The sequence below is a fragment of the Ostrinia furnacalis genome, unplaced genomic scaffold, assembly GCF_004193835.3.
Source record: "Ostrinia furnacalis isolate ACB-3 unplaced genomic scaffold, ASM419383v2 OfSCF5629, whole genome shotgun sequence".
Lineage (NCBI taxonomy): Eukaryota > Metazoa > Arthropoda > Insecta > Lepidoptera > Crambidae > Ostrinia > Ostrinia furnacalis.
This window is the reverse complement of record NW_021135868.1, coordinates 41,980-60,670: the sequence shown is the minus strand read 5'-3', so window position 1 is coordinate 60,670 and position 18,691 is coordinate 41,980. Positions and strand designations below refer to the sequence as shown.

Sequence of the window (18,691 nt, the reverse complement as noted above, 5' to 3'; positions counted from 1 at the left end):
CGCGTGGGCATATGAAGTAATTAAGTAATTGTCGTTAAATTTGCCTCTTCTATTATTACTGCTAATTGAAATTAATAAGGAAAGGATTGAATTTCAAAGGACATTTATAGTAACTACTTGTAATTCAGTAATGACATAATGACACTATCAATGAACAATTAGGATTAAAATACAGGGTATATGGTACAGCTCCTTTTCACTGATTACAGCCTGTTCCTTACAGCTTGTATACGACTTTTAAGTTATTTACAATAATGTACTTTCAAGTCATAAATTACAATTGACTTCAATCAATTAATTAGTATTGTATCAAAACATTTGATTAAAAGACGAGGTAGTCTAAGACCGTTTTAAAATTTTAATATAGTCATAGTTAGGACTATATCAGCAACAATAATTGTTAGTTTATTAGAGTACTAATTAATTCACTTGTAATAAAATAGCATTCGTTTATTGTAACAAAATAGACGTTGAAAGAAAAAAGTTTTTCTTCTTGAGACTTAGTGTTGAGTAGTCTAATGGTTTTTGATACTAAAACTTATCTTTTTTCATTCAGAACACTCTTATTTTTCTTTTTGAGACATAGTGTTGAGTAGTCTAATGGTTGTTTGATACTAAAACTTATCTTTTTTCATTCAGAACACTCTTCTAGTATGTAGGGTTCGGTACTTTAGTGTGAGAGCGCTAGCCTATACATGACATTCGGTCACTGATTCGCACTCGCGCTCTGACGCTTGTCATCACAAAATCGCGCTATACATACCAGTCATGATAATAATATGAACAGCGCTAGAAACACTTGTTATTTGGCGAAGGTTTATTGAAATCATATTTGTTATTGACTTGCATTTGTGTTAATATTTTATGGATTTACTATTTGATAAATAATTTTCTATCATTAGATCTAATAATAAGCCTATTATAGGATCGGAAGATTTTGCATCAATAATTTCAGCCGCAACTAAATTTAAAACGCATACGAAATGTATCAGTGTTTAGTACTAATTTAGTACTAGAGAATAGCACAACCTATGCTTGTATGGGTGATAGAATTTTGACTGCAAATAAAGTCAAATTGGGGAGCACATCTCGTCATTAATTAAAACATGTCACTTTTAGTACTGATAATGTACGATGGACACGTTATAAAATGGTACCAATAATCACTGCTATAAGCACCGCAACCGAACCGTCACAAATGAATTTTAAATTCAATTTGGCTCGTTCAACTCCACTATGATTGGTGACAGTCGCCGACGCGATTCAATTCCAGGCGTCATTTCAGTGAAATGACGTCGTAATTATAAGCTACGGATATACAATGCTACTTTTATAAAGTGGACTTTCATGATAATGCAAACTGGTTTGGATTTTGGAAATGCACAACTGTACTTAAAATAGCAAATAAATAGTATAAAATAATAATAACAATAAATAAATATCCTTAGACATTTTACACTGCGCATCTAGTCCTAAACTAAGCAATATAGTATATTGTTTAAATAACGTTAGTTCAGTAAGGAAATCACAAATAAGCGTTTCCCATTCGCGCTATAGTTCAATACCCTTTGAAACACTATGAATAATACCATTTATGTAAATAGCATTCGATTAAGAAACGCTCAACTTAAGATTGGATGTGACAAGTAACATGTGACACTGTATATACATTTTGACAAAGACAATTTTACGCTTTCACTCCGGCGTAAGTATACTTTTAGAAACGTAGACGTTTCGTAAAATCGTATGCAAAATCGCATCGGCTCCCGTTTTATAAATAACATTCATTTAGAAGCTAAAATGGCACACAAACAGTACAACTAGCGCGAGTATATGTTTAGAATAGGGACATTTAAATCGATACGACGAATTCATTTCTGGGCTAACGATTTTCACCGGCAGTTGTGTGGGCGGCGGCTCGATCCGTACCACGTTTACTGAAAGAATACAAATAATTAGATCCACATTAAGTGGGCAGAATAATATCAAAAGTGGTCTATAAATATGCTGACATGATAATCGGAGTTAATTTTTGTTTGTCTCTATAATATTATACTCTTCAAGTCTGCTTAGTGCTATGAAAAAGCTTTAGCCAAAGGTTGTCAGATTATAACGTGCTCAGCTTACTGATTCTATATTCTTATTTTTTATTCTCTGCCTCAAGACAATTATAGGATTAAGATTTAATTTCATCATCAACATATTGTACTTATTCTGTTGTACAGTCGCGGAATGAAAAGGTTCGTCAGTTTTCAAATTGATTCCTTCAACGAATCGCGAGCACATATTACCTTTTGAAACTATGTTACAGAATAATCTCGAGTTAGAGGAAATAATCTTTAACTGTTCGTCAGCAAAGTTCAAAATTATTCAGATCAAAGTTGTTTGACGATTCATCTTGTCAAGAAGATTATTATGATTGATAAACTAAAACCTTCTTGTTGGTTCAACCTGCCATTATTATTTCTTTTAAATAAAAAAAACTATTGTCAATTGGTCAATGTCATCATTGCATTGCACTGATGGGATAGAAAAATAAACAAGCAAAACCTTATTCGTTAGCAAACGTCATATTTATTTAAATGTTTGCAGCACTGTTTCTTTTACTGTTATGTTGGCAGGTTTGACTCTTACAGTACCTAGTGCAAGCGAAAACCGACACTAAGGTGACGAACCTTTTCATTCCGCGACTGTACATAATCTACATTGACATGATCTACATAATCATTGTCTAGAAGCCAGATTGTCATCAAAGATTCCAGATAATACAAATAGAATCGGTCTGTTACAGAAAGGGATAATCACGCATTCAAAGACAAGAGCGTAGCTCTCAAATATTGATTCTCAAACAAGTAATGAATGCAAAGTAATTTGTTATTCGAATGTGCCTTTGTGAGACCTTCGCTTGCGTCTTGAGTGTATATATCTATAGCTTAAAGGTTCGGCCAAACCAACGCGATCACACGCGATTAGCCGGCGTGTAGCGATGGCGATCAATGCATTTAAGTCTGGTCGCCATCGCTGCACGCCGGCTGATCGCGTGTGATCGCGTTGGTTTGGCCGAACCTTAAATCTGAGGTGGAATTGTGTAATGCAATCGTAAGCATTTGACAGTTCATAACGTACGATAAAGTCAGTTAAACAAAGCGTTTGACAGAATAATCGTACTTTATAAACTGTCAAATGATCAGGATTGCTTTACACAATTCCACCTCTGGCCGCCATCGCTGCACACCAGTTGATCGCGTGTGATCGCGTTGGTTTGGGCGAACCTTAACTCTGTCAGTGCAGGTATGGGAGCGGTATGGGAGGGTGATTTTGTGACGTTCAAAAGTCAGCGAGACCTCAGATTTATATGCGCGTCACGTCATAAAATATCAATGTCACTTCCATGCCTCAGGCACTGACTGACTTTAGCGGTTGATTTATAAATTTGCTTACCTGTAACGGTCTGGTTCTGTACGTCAGCGAAACCTTCATCTTTACTGGCGTAGCTGGGTATGGTGCTGAGGCAGGTGATGTCGACGGTCTGGTTGGGGTACAACTGCAGGGTGACCAGCGGGAAGTGGAGCGAGGAGTTGGTGATGGAGAGAGGCATGCCGTGGTGGTGCCGGTGGATGTTGACCGTTCCGTGCGGCACGGTTAGACGCTCGTCTACCTGTTTGGAAGTAGAAGGAAACATTTATACAGGGTGGAATTTTGTAATGCCACCTGGAGGGAAAGTACTCTTAATACTGTAGATAGAAAAATTTACTGAAAGAAAACATTCCTTTATTTTTGAAAAGAAAGAGAACTGCAATCAAAGATTTTCGAAAAATTTTCGACAATTCACTACCATACCATACAATTTACTGTAACATAATTGAAATAATTTAAGATTTCATGATTTTCCTTTCATTTGATTTATCATGTTTGTAAGAGAAATTTCATCCTTATACTTAGCCCTAACGATCGATGTAATCAAATTACAGGGTGTATTTTTTAACAGATTTTAGTTGGTTCGATTCCTGGGTGTGGTAAGCAAATTTTTGGAAATCTTTGAATACAGTTCTTTTTCTTTTCAAAAATAAAGGAATGTTTTCTTTAAGAAAAAAATTCTATCTAAAATATTAAGAGTACTTTCCCTCCAGGTGGCATTACAAAATTCCACCCTGTATAGCTCATGCGATAGCTGGTATTCATTCACTGGCTTAGTTTTTTTTTGGTGGTAAATTTATTAAACCTGGCTGCACAAGAGTTGCAGTGGAGGGAACTAGAGGTGGGATTTGTCCCGTTATATGTTAACTTTTTGCTAGAGATCAGCTCTTGAAAGGCAGATTTAATCACTTAGATCAAAGGTAAGAAAAAACAGAAAAAATATAGTAACTATTTCTAGTAACTGTAGACAATAATATCATCAATAATTTGTGTACGTATTTGTACATAAAAAATATCATCAATAATTTGACAAGAAAATATTATGAGTTAGACGGACATAAAATTATAATATTATGACCCAATTTTACCCAAAAAGCAAAATATTTATTTATCTATAATGTTGTTATCCGTTATCCAGGACCTTCTACAAATAACATTCAAACATTTCAATAACACACGTCTGTTCGAGACTTGATCCCAACTATTTCCTGTGATATCTTATTCACTCGCTATAAAACATTTTACGATAAGTATAAGTATACTCTTTACTGGATGAAAAATATTTGCGTTTCTTGCTTCAACAAAAGTTCAAACTTTATTAAGGTTTGTTGAGCTGAGTATTCGAATTCATGCTATTCGATCACCTTTGCAGCGATTTTTGCTTTGCCGCATGATTGACTGTGCCGTACCGATAGCAAGATTACGTGAAAGGTAGGTAAATAGGTTTCAGCAACGAAAAATGGACTAAATTCCTAGCTCTCACAGAGAAATCGCTTCAAAAACACACAAAGGCCGCGTTCACGTACGAACACGCGGGGCTTGGCGCGGTGCTCAAAGCGGCGAAGCTGACGCACATATTGACGTTATAGCGGGGGAAGTGTGCAATATAACGGAGGCACCTTTATACAGGTTTGTGTTTTTTAAGTATGCATGATTGGCCAAATTGCAAAATATACATACATAGGTATTCCAAAAAATTCCGTGGTCATTCAAATAACTTAATGAAATAACGCGTGAAATAATGATTTTTTAATTTCCTCTTTGAAAAATGTTTTCTAAAGAATCCTTGTCAACCGTAAAAAATAACATTAATTTAGTTTGGACGAGAACATCCAGAAACCCATTATCAGTTATGGAAATGTGCCTCCACACCAAAGACGCCTTCATTTCAATGATAAAAGCTCAGACAGAAGGCAACGTTACTTTTGTTGAAGGCACTGCTGAATTAAATTACAAGCCATACCTAAATACCTAACAGAAAAAAGAAAAAGAGCACTTTACAAATCTATCTAATTTAGTTTCTGTATATACTTAAATCAGATTCAAACGCAAATAAACTCATTATTTGCGTAAAAATACTGGGTTGTTTTTGGGTATATTCACTAATACAAAGTAATAACTAATTTAATTCTAAAACAGCTTAAAGTTTTGGTACACGTGCCAGTGTATTTTTTTCAATATTACCCTTTTCACGTTTCCAGAGAAATATTATCCTACCAAGAATTAAATTCTGTAATACAGAAGTTTTGGAGTTAGCTCTCAAGTTAGTTTTAAATGTTTTATCGTGTCAAGTCCCTACAAATTGTACCTATAAAAGAGGTCGTTCCGAAATCAACTAAAATCCTGGCTAATGTGCCAGATTTAAAAGATATTTCGTCGATAAACTTTTTGAAATATTCATAATACAAAATACAGTCTGGGAGGTATTAAACATTCAAAATTTAGTACGTGATTCGACGATGATTGCTGCCGGTCGAACCATTTGAAAGCAAAATAAAACTATTCGTATGGGCGTGAGTTTTGCGATAGCATCTAGATAACTACCGGGAAAGGAATAAGGAAATTATAATTGTAAATGGCTACAAACTTTTGGTTAGAACGAAGCTAAGAATACTTTGTTAGGTAATCAAGTCAAGAATACTGGCGATAACATAAATGTTAATGTTTCTGTAAAAAAATGGTGGTAAAACTTTTACTTTTTGCCCTAAATAATTTAGTATTGGAATAATAACAGTAAATCACAAATCATATTTAGTAAAAGTTCTTACTTTGTTCTTAAATTTTTTTCTTTACACTTTTTAACAAAAAGGTTCGTGTGTAATGTGCTCATAATATTAACGCCTGCTAAAATTATGTAAACACGGATGTAATACCTCAAAATAACATAAGATTATCATCAAAAAATACCTTAATTCGTATAAAAGGAGATTCATATCAAGGATTCACCACAATCATAAGAAATTCAAGACGGCATCAAACGTTTATTCTTGTGCCAAAATAATTTAGAAAAAGGTAATAAGAACAGGCATTCCATACAAAACGTGCTTCATTTATGAAATGTTGGGAGCATTAATAGGCACACTTTGTAGACAATTTAGTGATAAAGAAGCTGCTTAGTTATAAAAAAATATTGATTTCTTTAAATAAATAAACAAAACAGTAGTATACTGTTATAATAATAAGTTTGCACAGTTTAGGCATAAACGAGTGCCGTAATAACAGTCCTGTGAAAATTAGACCTCTGTTATCAACAAAATCAGTACCTCGTCTTTTACTGGCAGACGGGTAATCAATGTGCCACATTAAATCTCATCATCTAAGAAGAATAATGAAGTGTTATCTGTAGGCCGATAGAACACACAATGCAAGACTAACTCAATAGGGCTTAGTCCATATTATAATCACATTCATGGGGTGCAGATTTGACTAAATGATCACGCTTATTCGCGTTCAGCTTGTTTGATAGCTATACCCTTATGAGATGCAGATGTCACGATAGCCGAACGGTGAAGGGGCCGCCTCGTGATCCGGGGAACGCGGGTTCGGCTATTGCGCCGTTGCTCGACTATTGTGGTGAGCTCCTAACCTAACCTAACCTATAAACTTAACCTTGAAAGCCTTGCGGCATCTATACCCTTAAGTGATCTGTCTTACCTTCACATTATTTATGAACCAGGTGAGGTGCGGCGCGGGGTGCGCGGGCGCGCTGTGGCACGTCGCTTCGAGGTGGTCACTGGACAGCAGCTTTTTGTGTTTAATTTTTATCTTCGGACGGTGTTTTTGACGGACTGTAAAGATGGAAGCTGTTAGTCTTGCTAATATTAAGTGTTTGGTGCTCTCATGCTTAAACCACTCAACGAAAGGTAAAGCAGCCAATCTGGAAATCATTGTGGAAGACCTATGTACAGCAGTGGACGGCTAAAACAATTATTATAGAGTTTATCCCAGTTTTTGGGAAGGGAATCTTTCTGCGACAGAAAGTCGTTCACACGGGCGAAGCCTCCAGAAAAGGCTAGAAATACACGTTTGATAACTGAAATACCAATTTGACCTGATTATAGGGTAGATACAAAAAATAATGAAATAAAAATACTAACAGTTCGGCAACCTACTGAGGAGCTCCGAATCTCAAAGGACATCATGTCAAAGTCGTACGACGACATAATTTTTATAGTCATTCGAAAAAGACCCACATTTCTTTAAGAAAGCTATGTAAATATACAGGATCCATACCTACATAGGTACGCTTAAAGAACAAGAATTAATTTGACTAGTAGAAACGTTGTGCTCCATGAATAATATTAGAGCTGGTGTAAGCCATGTATAGTGCTACAATGTAGGTAGGCACAAGAAAATTAGTGTGTATTTGATGCTTTTTACTCACCGATTACAGTAAGCTCGTGAATCTTAGACACTTTGGAGTAGAGCGGCGTATCGAGCGCTATCTCGCAGGCGTACGGCCCAGACGCCGAGAAGTCCAGCCTCTCCAACGTTATCGACGTCGGGTATAGCTGGATTAACTGCAAAATAAACTATGTCTTAGGGCCCTCGCCCACGGCGAAACGCGCGACAGCATCGCTACTAACGCGCGTTAGACGCATTTGCAACGCAATAGAGAAGTGATGCCAACGCGCTACTAACGCGCTACAGCGGCGCGACTGCATCGCTACAAAAAGCCGCCGTGGGCGAAGGCCCTTAGAGAGGTTGTAATAAAATCACATATTGCCATTGAAGTAATATTACTACGTAGTACATTATAACTCAATGCGTATTGCTTGATATTCCAGGTGAGTAGTGTGACGTTTACAATTCAGCTGATATGGTGTATTAAGGTGAGTCCAGACTATGTAACATAACACGTTATAAAATAAAGTTATTTAGTAAGTTAATTTGTTAAAGAAATAAATTAATACATAATTTTGACACACTCTTATCTATGACATGCCTCGTTCACGAGACCCTTAAGTTCATGCCTACTGCTGAGTGTTGTTACATGTTCTTGGATATAAAAATACACTCTTTAATCGATTCAAACGTACAGATTCAATTCAATAAAATAATAAGGCTAGGTTGCACCAACTTACTTTAACTTTGACAAACGTCAAAAATCTGTCAAAATCCATACCAAAACCACCGGTTATCGTTAAAGTTACGGTCAAAGTTAGGTGGTGCAACTCACCCTAAGTTCTGAGACACCTGAGGCTACCTCGATTATTATATTAATACAATGAATAAAAATTTATAATGCATAAAATAGAGTCATTTACTAAAAGTATAAAGCCATAAAAGTGGAAGCTTATCTTAATCTCAATAACCCCATTCAAATTGCTACCATTCCATCAAAGTGAACCGACAAAGGCTACCTTATTTGCTTCCAAAGTAAATGACGGAGTACTTTCCACTGCTCATTAATTATTGTGGAACCTGAATCCATTAGATATCTTCACTTAACGGACAACAATAAAATGGATAAAACGAAGTTCATTCATTATTATCTCTATTGTATGTTGAAAACGGTTTAAAAATAATTTAATTGGACTTTATTGTCAGTTGATAATCTCGAATAACTCGAAAACGATTTAAGCTTCATAGAGGCGAATATTGCATGCAGTACGATCCAATATAGCCCAGTTTTGCAAGAACATTATTATCTGCTACGAAACTGGTCTGTAGCAAGTCCGTAACATTGATGTAGCAGAGTAGCTACGAGATCATCGATCGTAGTATTTCGTAGTATCGTAGCATGCCTAGCAAATAGTTTAGTTGCTTGATATACAAAGTTTCTACATGAATTAATTATAACGGGATTTAAATAGTACAATGTATGTAAGTCAGTTACAATGTATGTAAGTCAGTTTTAGTGGAAGCTTATTTTATGGTCTCGCGTTATATCTTTTTTATTTAAATTTTACAATGACAAAATATTTCGTAGTAGGTACTAAAACAAAGAATTTATTCCTGGAGGCTCCCAGAGGTTAACAAAAGCTCCAGTGACAATTGTTTTGCTACCAGGGTCAGATGTTTAGGATTCCAGCGGAATTTCGGACGAAATGATGTAAGATCGGCCTCGGTAAAAATATTAAACAATACAAATCTTGTTCGGTCTTTTCTCTATTTAGGTTTTCTCGCTTAATCGTTGAACACATGTTTGTGAATTACTTATTAATGACACTATTTTTGTAAGAAAGAAAGAAGTAAAACGCGGTATCAAAATTGGATATTCGTCTACAAAGTGTTTTTTATTTTTTGCAGAATACGATAGGCTTTCTGTACCGAACCAAAATCCACGTGGGCGACCGTGAATAATTGCTATTTATCTATAAAATCCTCACTATTCACCCACTATGTTGCTATCTGTTCATTAGATATAGTAGAGTATTGGAAGTTGTGCCAAACTTGGACGCGTGGGAAAGAGCACGTACGGGACTGTGAAACGTAATAATAATGTTATACGACTACAGACCGATAAAAACTTATCTTTTGGAACGAATACTTGACACGACAATGTTTTCCTTATATATTTTAAAGTTTAACTATAGTGCATTTGTTTTGAGAAAATAGAGAATATCCAAGCCAAGAAATTTAAGGCCATTTGACCAATGTTTATAGTGGAAGCTGTGTTCACATTGTCCAGTTTATGTTTAGACAATTTTGCATTAATATTACTTATTGGTTTGATTAATACTACATGAAAATGCGCCTTGCACTGCACTGCTGTTTCACTATTTTCTAAACGCGAATTACTATAGGCACTATCTCGTGCATTAAACTTATATTAAAAAGATAGTAGCTAGTTAGCTCGGGCACTTACCATATGTCAATAAAATGATATAATAAGATACCTACGAATATAAAGAATATTGAAAATGATAATTTGTTTGGTAAAGAATTGAAGGAATGGTTATTAAAGAAATGTTTTTTTTACTTTTTACTCATTGAAAGAATTGTATGATCTCAAAAATTAATTAGAATTTGTACTTACATTTATTATTATTAAAATAATTTAGATTAAGCTTAATTAATATTATGTATAATGTTGCAATGCCCTCACAGGGCTCATGTTCTGGGACTGTTTTATTTTTAATACCTTGTTTGTACCACATGAAGCAACAAAGATATTATGATTATGCTTATGATTATGATTATATTATTATTATTTCTACCAAAATGTCTCCGGTCTTTTAAAAATATTACTCACATTTATATCAGCACCTGTCACGTTGTAAAGCTCGTAAGGCGGGTCTCTTTCTCGGACGTACTTCATGAGTCTTTGTCCATTCTTGTAGAAAACCACCTGCGAAACAAAGAACCATCTAAAATATCATGATAAACAATATTATTCGTACTTCGTTTAATACAAATATCACAAAAAATTCAAATGTTTTTAAATCACAAGTACACACGTTAAAAAACCTTATGAGATTAACTGAAAAGCGTATTTTATGTAAAGAAAGACCATGGGTTTATGTAAAATCAACTCTAGTGTTTTACATTATAACGAAATTAAATTGCACTTAGGATTTCGGTGCATGTGCTGTTTGAGTGCCACAATAGTAGAGTGTTTTTTTATGTAACATGTTGAAACTATTTCGAATGATTGAAATGTTTACGGGAATAAAGACTGAACAAACAGCGACCCGACAAATATAGCCTATTTCGAATTCGCCGAAACACAAACGTGAATTCGCACTAGTCAATAGCACAAATAGCTCCAACCCAGAACCAACACAGTCGCTTCACAATGGAATTCCACTCATTCGGATGTCCACATATTTTAAAAGTCCACGAGCCCGTGCTTATCAAATTTATTTTGTGGAAAATCCTACGTTAAAAAACTTTACACTCAAGTTAATTTAAAGTAGTCAGTGCCAGCCGCAAACAATGCGATTCTCTGTCTTTATCCTGGGTTATTGCATGCACTTTAAGCCGTTTAACTTAAGGGTCATTATGCAATATTGCCCACCTGGCCACAGGCAAACATTATTTTCCAGTTTCACCGGGATGTATTATATTTGAACTTTAAACCGATGGCTTACGACTCATATTATCACAAACTGAATTTAAGCCGAAGCAAATTGCATTGCTCGAAATGCGTTTATTTATACGTACTTTCCTGCACTCAAACAATTCAGACAATGGCGGAGTATGTAAAGCGGGAGCACTGTTATTATATTTAATAAAATTATTACTGTTACTTATTAACATGAAGATACAAAAGCTACGGTTGAAGGTTTTCAGAAGCCTTTCCGGTAAAGCTAAACTGTTTTTCTGCTTTCGTAGAAATTTTCTTCTGTTATCAAATCTAATTAAGTTAATTTATGTTTTCCTGATTGTTACAAATTGTTTGTCTTTTGTATGGTATCCTTAGCCCAGAAATGGTAAAGGTATAGGCACTAGTATCGATTGGTGTTTTGCTATTTGGTTGATTCCACTAGCCACGCCCACGTCGCTAAGTAGGTACTTAGGCTATCTTTAAAGTATGCAATTTGGAGTCAGAAAGACGAGTTCGTCGTAGTTTGTATAAAATTGCTAACCAAATCGCAAATAATTTTACATTATGTACCTATCTGAAATCACGTCGCAAGGTTAAAGAATTTCACCACATGTGGCCTTATCAACATCTTGTGCCATCTTCTAGCAACCAGTTAATAATAATTATACGTTTATTTCAGACCATTATGATCCATACAGAGTTGTGTTAGTAGCAATATTATACTTAAAATCTAGGTTAGTAGTAACATAAATTAGTAAAAAAAAACACGGTTTCTGGGTCCATGCATGTGAATATTAATCCAATGCTTAAAGATGGGACACGATGGCCTATCTTTGATAACCGACAGAATGCTGTTGTCGCTCTCCCGTATCCTCGCAAGCATCGAGGCTGTTCGTTTACGGATGATAGCGTAGAAGTCATCCACACGCGTTTTTAAATAGTAGCACGTACCTACCTACTTTCATTTTAATCTTATTTTTTTAATCTAAGAAGAAGTTGTTTAGTGCATTAATGAATAAAATGAAATAAACAATGTACCTTATAAATCGAAGCCGGATCGACATTGTGATCGCAGCGCAGCACCACGTTGTTCCGATGCACAACGAACCTCGGCGCACGCAGCTCCACCCATACATCGTTCATACCCGCCACTGCGAAACACATTCCAGTACTGTACGATCGGTCACGTCAACTTACAGTGCATAATGAGTTGTTGCAATTCACGAAGGCGAGTGAGCTTTACATGTATTGTGTGGTGGCCTGGAAAAGTTTTGATAGACATTACACTATCAATTAGTGCATGTACACGTACACACACAAGTAAAGCTCACTCGCTTTCGTGAGTTGCAAGAACTATTTATACGGAATATACAAACTGTCTAGTCTGCACAAATCCTCCATTTGCTTATGGTACAGTCAGCGTCAAATAGTTCGTGACACGCAAAGTAGCCAATAAGTTAATCGCAACGCGTCTTTGTTACATAGGAATAAGGTTGTCAACTTTTTGGCCACTTTGGGTATGACGAACTATTTCACGCTGACTGTACATACAACAAAAGACAGATAATGTTGTATACATTTATAATGTAGCATTTTAGAGCATCTAATGCTCTTGACATACGTCAAAAATCTGTCAAACTCCATACAAAAAACACCGGTTATCGTTATAGTTAAACGGTCAAAGTATGATGGTGCAACTCAGCTTAAATGATGAATCGATTAGTACTAAAATACTCGTACTTAAATCACCAAACTTTATAAATTTTCACTCATCAAATTCTCTATACATACTTACCTACCGTTAATAATATACATATAATTAGTGTGACAATAGCGGCACGCGATCTATGTACAGACAATGGCTGGCACATCAAGCTAAATACTGTGGCGTCTTAAGCAGTTGTAATAAGTTCTATATTCCAACAATAAGATTTGATGTCGACAGCACATCACCATTGTTCACACGTTTACCCATAAATCATTTAGAATATCTACGTTCTTCGGAATATTAACCCACTATTTGAGGCAAGCGGCAATTATACTGTTGACACCCTTTCATATTCACTCGTAGGTGGCGAAGGTCTCATCAAAAACAACTTTAATTATTAGGTAGGTATGTGAGCAATATTGAGGTGAAGAGAAAGTTTTAAGTTGATGCCTTCTAGGAGTTAAATTAATTATGTTATACCTACCTATTATACCTGCGTGTGTCTATGGGCGATGGTAATCATTTACCATTAGGTGATCCGTCCCATAAAAAACCTACTGTACCTGTAACAATTCGATTTCTAACAACTTCTAGGTAACACGTGAATAAGCAAAGAGAATTATTCACATCTCTTAAGATTATTTTGTGTAAGTAATGATCCTTACGTGAAATATTAATAGAGTCGTTCGCTAAATGTGACAATGAAATTCAGGTTTTAAAATCTCGATCTGTTTTCATAATCGAATGATGTTTTTTTATAGTCTATTAATTAACGAAGATACAATGCCATCACGGAAACAGTAGCTTTACGATCATGAGTGAGATATTATCGTGACGTGACGTTTTGAAATGGTTTGTTGTTCTTTGTTTAAAATATTTTATCCCGGACCTTTCATTTTTCATAAAATAACTAGTTTGACAGTACTTATTATTATTCTGTGGTTTGACTACAAAAATCTTTATTTTAACACATATAAAATAAAAAAGAGTTTGTGCGTGTACGGAAATGGCGCGTCCATGCGCTAAATAAAATCTCGTGTGTATTTTTGTTTAACTGACCGTACCTAATGTAATTATTTTTAGCATTAATTTTGCTCGCATACCCACAACCTGTTAGTTAGTTGGGGGCCTGAATTTGTAACTTACGCTATAAATATTTTAACCCTTACAGTCCCTGGGTATATTTACCGACTGTAAGGTCGATTTTTGTATTTTAAACTGAAATATTCGTTTTCCGTCGTTCCCGAACGCTTCGGTTAGTCGCTGACAGTTATTAAACTTTCAGACTAACTCGGGACATATTTTTCGGAACCAGACGGAACATCTGCAGTTACTACGTTATTGTAGACTTGTAGTGCAGTATTTTGGAAGGTATGTTGGCAGTAACACTCGAGTAAGTACGAGTAAGTACCTACAGTTTTCCCAATAGTATATACTGGGTATTCTGGGTAATTGTTTCGTAACGTAAATTAATAAACTAATATTAGAGCTTTTCTCTAGTATGAATCCACACTCAAAAGTAGGACTTGAACACACAACTTTTATTGTCGCCAACGACTGAGCTTCGAGACACAGCCTTTGTAAGTCTGTTAAGCTTTTCAAGCGTATTTCAAGCTGTGAGCCTTAAGATGAGGCAGAAAGAAATAAAATTGCGCAAATCCTATAGTCCGAAATAAAAATGTTACCATAGATTTACTATTTAAAATGTACAAGATAACATAAAAATTAACAGAAACGGCAATAACAGCAAAACTGTCCGTTGTCGTGCCGTAACTGGGTTATCAATTTTAATTCGCCTGCACGAAGCCAAATGTGTAATTTATCGCTCTCAAAGTGCATTTTTGAACGCAAATATTCGAGCCGAAGCGCGATGTCGCTCCATTTTGCACGATGACAGTTATTACAATCGCCACCGCACGTATATTACGTATCTCATGTGTTTACCACAACTGTAAGTTATCTTAAATTATTTCATAACTGTCAATGAACCATTCCTGTAAGTACAGTTCGAAATAAAAAGGCGTCAGAAGGCATATGAGAAGCTTATACTTTTTAAACTGTTTTATTTAGCTTGCTCTGTTTGTTTTTATTTGCTTAAACAATAGCTAGCGCAAATAATTAGGTAGTAAGACTAAACATTTTCTTTCTAACCCGAATAAAGTAGGTATCTAGAATATTATTTCGACTTTATGACAGAAGACAGCTCTCAGCTGTCAGCTGAGTAAATATTTATGTTGCTAACAGTATTAAATTACATATTCTTTATCTTTTGGTTTGAGGAAAATTGGTTGAGCTTTGGTTTTATAAGCAATAATTTATTGAATAAGTAGATATAGGTACGTAAATAATAATTTTACATACATTTTGTTATGTATCTAAAATAATTATTTATGTATTTCATAAATCCATAATTATAACGTATTATATGAAGAGTGACTAAAACAACATACTTAAGCCCATTCATCAAGGAAAACCCGGAGAGTGCTCACCTGGCTATTCTCATCATACTTAACTTCAAGTAAGCGCGAGGAATTTGGGAAACAACATTAACTTGTTAAGGCGATGAAGACGTTAAGTATATTATACGTGAGGTTTTAATTACGCTGAGCGTTTAGGCGTATTTATGATACACGCCTGCGTGTCGCACGGTAGTGGTAACTAACAGAGTTTGTAGGTAATCGTATAGAAAGTGCCAATTTTTCTAAGAATGAAGGTTAAAAATATTAAGACCTAGCTATGTTAGAGAAAACTTATCTTTGATTGCAAAATGAAGTTATGTTAAGATTGCTAAGACAATACAATGTCTCATTGAGTAGATTTTTATAAATACTCCTCAAACAAAATTATCAGTCTCTGTTGTATGTCCAGAACACCACATTCAGAATCAGTTTAGCGTGTCAAATAAGAACGCTGGAGTTTATATTAGACATGTTTTTTAATATTTATAAAAATTACAGGATAGTTTTCTACGTAAGAGATATTACATAAATCATAAGTGCTCATAACTGCGCATCGTCTCAGCCAAATGACGTCCACTGCTGGACAAAGGCCTCCCCCAAGGTTTTCCACAATGAACGGTCCTGCGCTGCCCGCATCCAGGCTCTTCCCGCGACCTTTACCAGATCGTCGGTCCACTTAGTAGGAGGCCTGCCCACGCTACTACGTCTTCCAGCCCGTGGTCACCATCATTACATCAACTGCGCATCATTACATCATTATCATAGGCATTTTACGTGAACGCAAAAGTGATTACACATTTGACTTAAAGTAAAGTGTGTATGTTGTTCTGTTTGTTCTATTTCAGCCATACAAACCGTAATTACGCAATATTCGCTCCTAATGCGAAACGAGCATTAATCAATGGGGTGGAAATTATCCCCAAACTAATGCTCTTAATTTACAACAGTTATAAACTTTCTATGTGTTCATTAGCTGCTGAGAAATTAGTAGAGTTTAAATTACAATCACATGTGGAGCTTGAGTGTTACATGTTCAAGAGTTTTGTCGGTTTGTCATGTAAAGAAGTTTTTATGTCGAATTATAAGATTTTGAAATTATTTAAACATTTTTGACTTTGCAGATGTAAGATGATTTAATTTTAGTATTTCCTTCTTTCATTCAATTCAGCATCCAGAGAATTTAAATTATAATCGTATTTAAAAATATAGTTAGGTTCTTTTATCACCAACTCACTGAACATTATAAAATAACGTAGATAGATACTTAACGTTTGTGTAGGTAGGTGCCTACAAGCCTACAAAAACATACTGACAACTGAAAAGACATAGCCACCATAATAGTTCAAGCAATTAAATAACTTTAGAACCGTCGATCGAGTAATTTGGGACCTATTATCCATTCAATTCTACAGGAGTACCTACGCACAACACAACCCTGTCGTCTCAATTCAAAGATCAAAGCAAAACAATGCCAATAAGCGTTTATTTCTTGAACCATACGATTTAAATTTGAAACTCAGGGGGGTTAACTGAGGAGGCTAAGCCACCACGTAAATTTCAAGTTATAGCTCACTTCCATCAACGTAAGTTACTCGAGGGTCTGCTATTAGGCCGGGTTGGCGTGTCCATATTTATCTTCCTTCTCAAGGGTGTCACTATTTCACTTTATGACGTAATCTAAGAGTAACTGCTATCCATAACTTGCTGGTACCATAGAGTATAGCTTAGAAGAGTGAACAGAAGTCTCGAGTGACCTCGTAAGACTGTTTTACTAGCTGTAATACTCGTATAACTTCTTGAGCTTTCCGTTTAAGGACTATCTTGGTCTTTATAACTGAAAACAAATAAATTACGAGTACATTTGAAGTCATATAAACATGTTGGCGAACTGCATCATTTGAGCTTATATTCTCTCCTCCCTATCTCATGTGAAATAATAAAACAAACATAATATTCATAAGCATAGAAAACAAAAATTCTTCTCGATAAGAAATACTCAATACTAGAATGGACAATGTCCCATGCGATATTGCCTGAAACTTCAGTCGAAGAAAAGCATAATAATTACGTTCCATATAATTTTATAGGCATTTAAAGTTATTACGTACGTTCCAACTCTCATTTTTCGAATTCCTTCTCCATTTATGAAAATATCGTAAATATTTTATACATTCTATAGAGCATTATCTTTTACTCAAAGGAGACTTGTTTTAAAAAATCTAGATTCATGACATCATGATCGTTCCACGTACCTGACGTTGTCTCTACATTCACACGAATACTGTAGCAATATAAAATTGTACTGTAGTGTAGTGTACGTAGTATTTGCATTTTTTTTTGCGTACTTTACACATTATTTAGCAGATGCAGTGCTTTAAGTGATGGGGCACTTATATGTGTAATTTTAGTTATGTATTTTAAATTTTAATAGTGTACTCATTGTTGAAAAGCCAAAATAAAGAAATAAATAAAATATGCTCTGCCTATTCATTTTAGAGTGAACCCACTCCATCAACTTCAATGTTGTTAGTAAACAGACAACTTTGGTTATATTGTCTAATATACCTACTCGTGCGTGGTGTTGTGATGTTTGGGATTGTATTTGTCAGTAGAGTTTGATTCGAAAACTTTGATATCGTTTGGCTTTTGATAAGAGTTCGAACGAATAATGATGGAGTAAGAGCTAGTGAACGCCAGACCTACGTCATTTTATAAAAGCTGAAAGTTTGTCAGCGTATGCTCCCAATAAAGGATACCTAGAATATTTTTTTTAATGGAGACAAATTAGGTAAATTTATTGAATGTAACCGGTTAGGTCTGGCGTTCACCGCCTCTTAGTCTAGATAGCCTGTAAAAGAAAGATTCCTGAGACAGTTTTTGAACATAATTATTTTGATAATTTGATGATCAAGTCTGTCTCAACATTAAATCCTTCATTGCAAAATGTGTTCTGTTGGGTATAGATAGATAGATACAACACACTTTATTGTCCACCACACAAGATAAGAAAAGAAAATCGACTAGGCATTGCATATCTTATAAGAGCAAGTCTCAAAATATGTAGTCAGCACAGTGACTTGTCATTGATAACGTCACGTCGCCTTTTCGTCACGC

At 35.3% G+C, this 18,691-nt stretch overlaps 1 protein-coding gene across 1 annotated transcript in view; it reads right to left on the bottom strand.

Moving 5' to 3' along the window:
* Positions 1 to 459: 459 nt before the first annotated feature.
* LOC114361344 (uncharacterized) overlaps positions 460 to 18,691 on the bottom strand; it is a 55,527-nt gene continuing 37,295 nt past the window's right edge. The window contains exons 3-8 of the mRNA XM_028316340.1: positions 12,449 to 12,561; positions 10,616 to 10,711; positions 7,802 to 7,937; positions 7,072 to 7,205; positions 3,442 to 3,658; positions 460 to 1,937 (exon numbers count right to left, since the gene is read on the bottom strand). Of these exons, the coding sequence (XP_028172141.1) occupies positions 1,789 to 1,937; positions 3,442 to 3,658; positions 7,072 to 7,205; positions 7,802 to 7,937; positions 10,616 to 10,711; positions 12,449 to 12,561 (845 nt within the window). The 3' untranslated portion in view covers positions 460 to 1,788. The remainder of the gene's footprint in view (positions 1,938 to 3,441; positions 3,659 to 7,071; positions 7,206 to 7,801; positions 7,938 to 10,615; positions 10,712 to 12,448; positions 12,562 to 18,691) is intronic.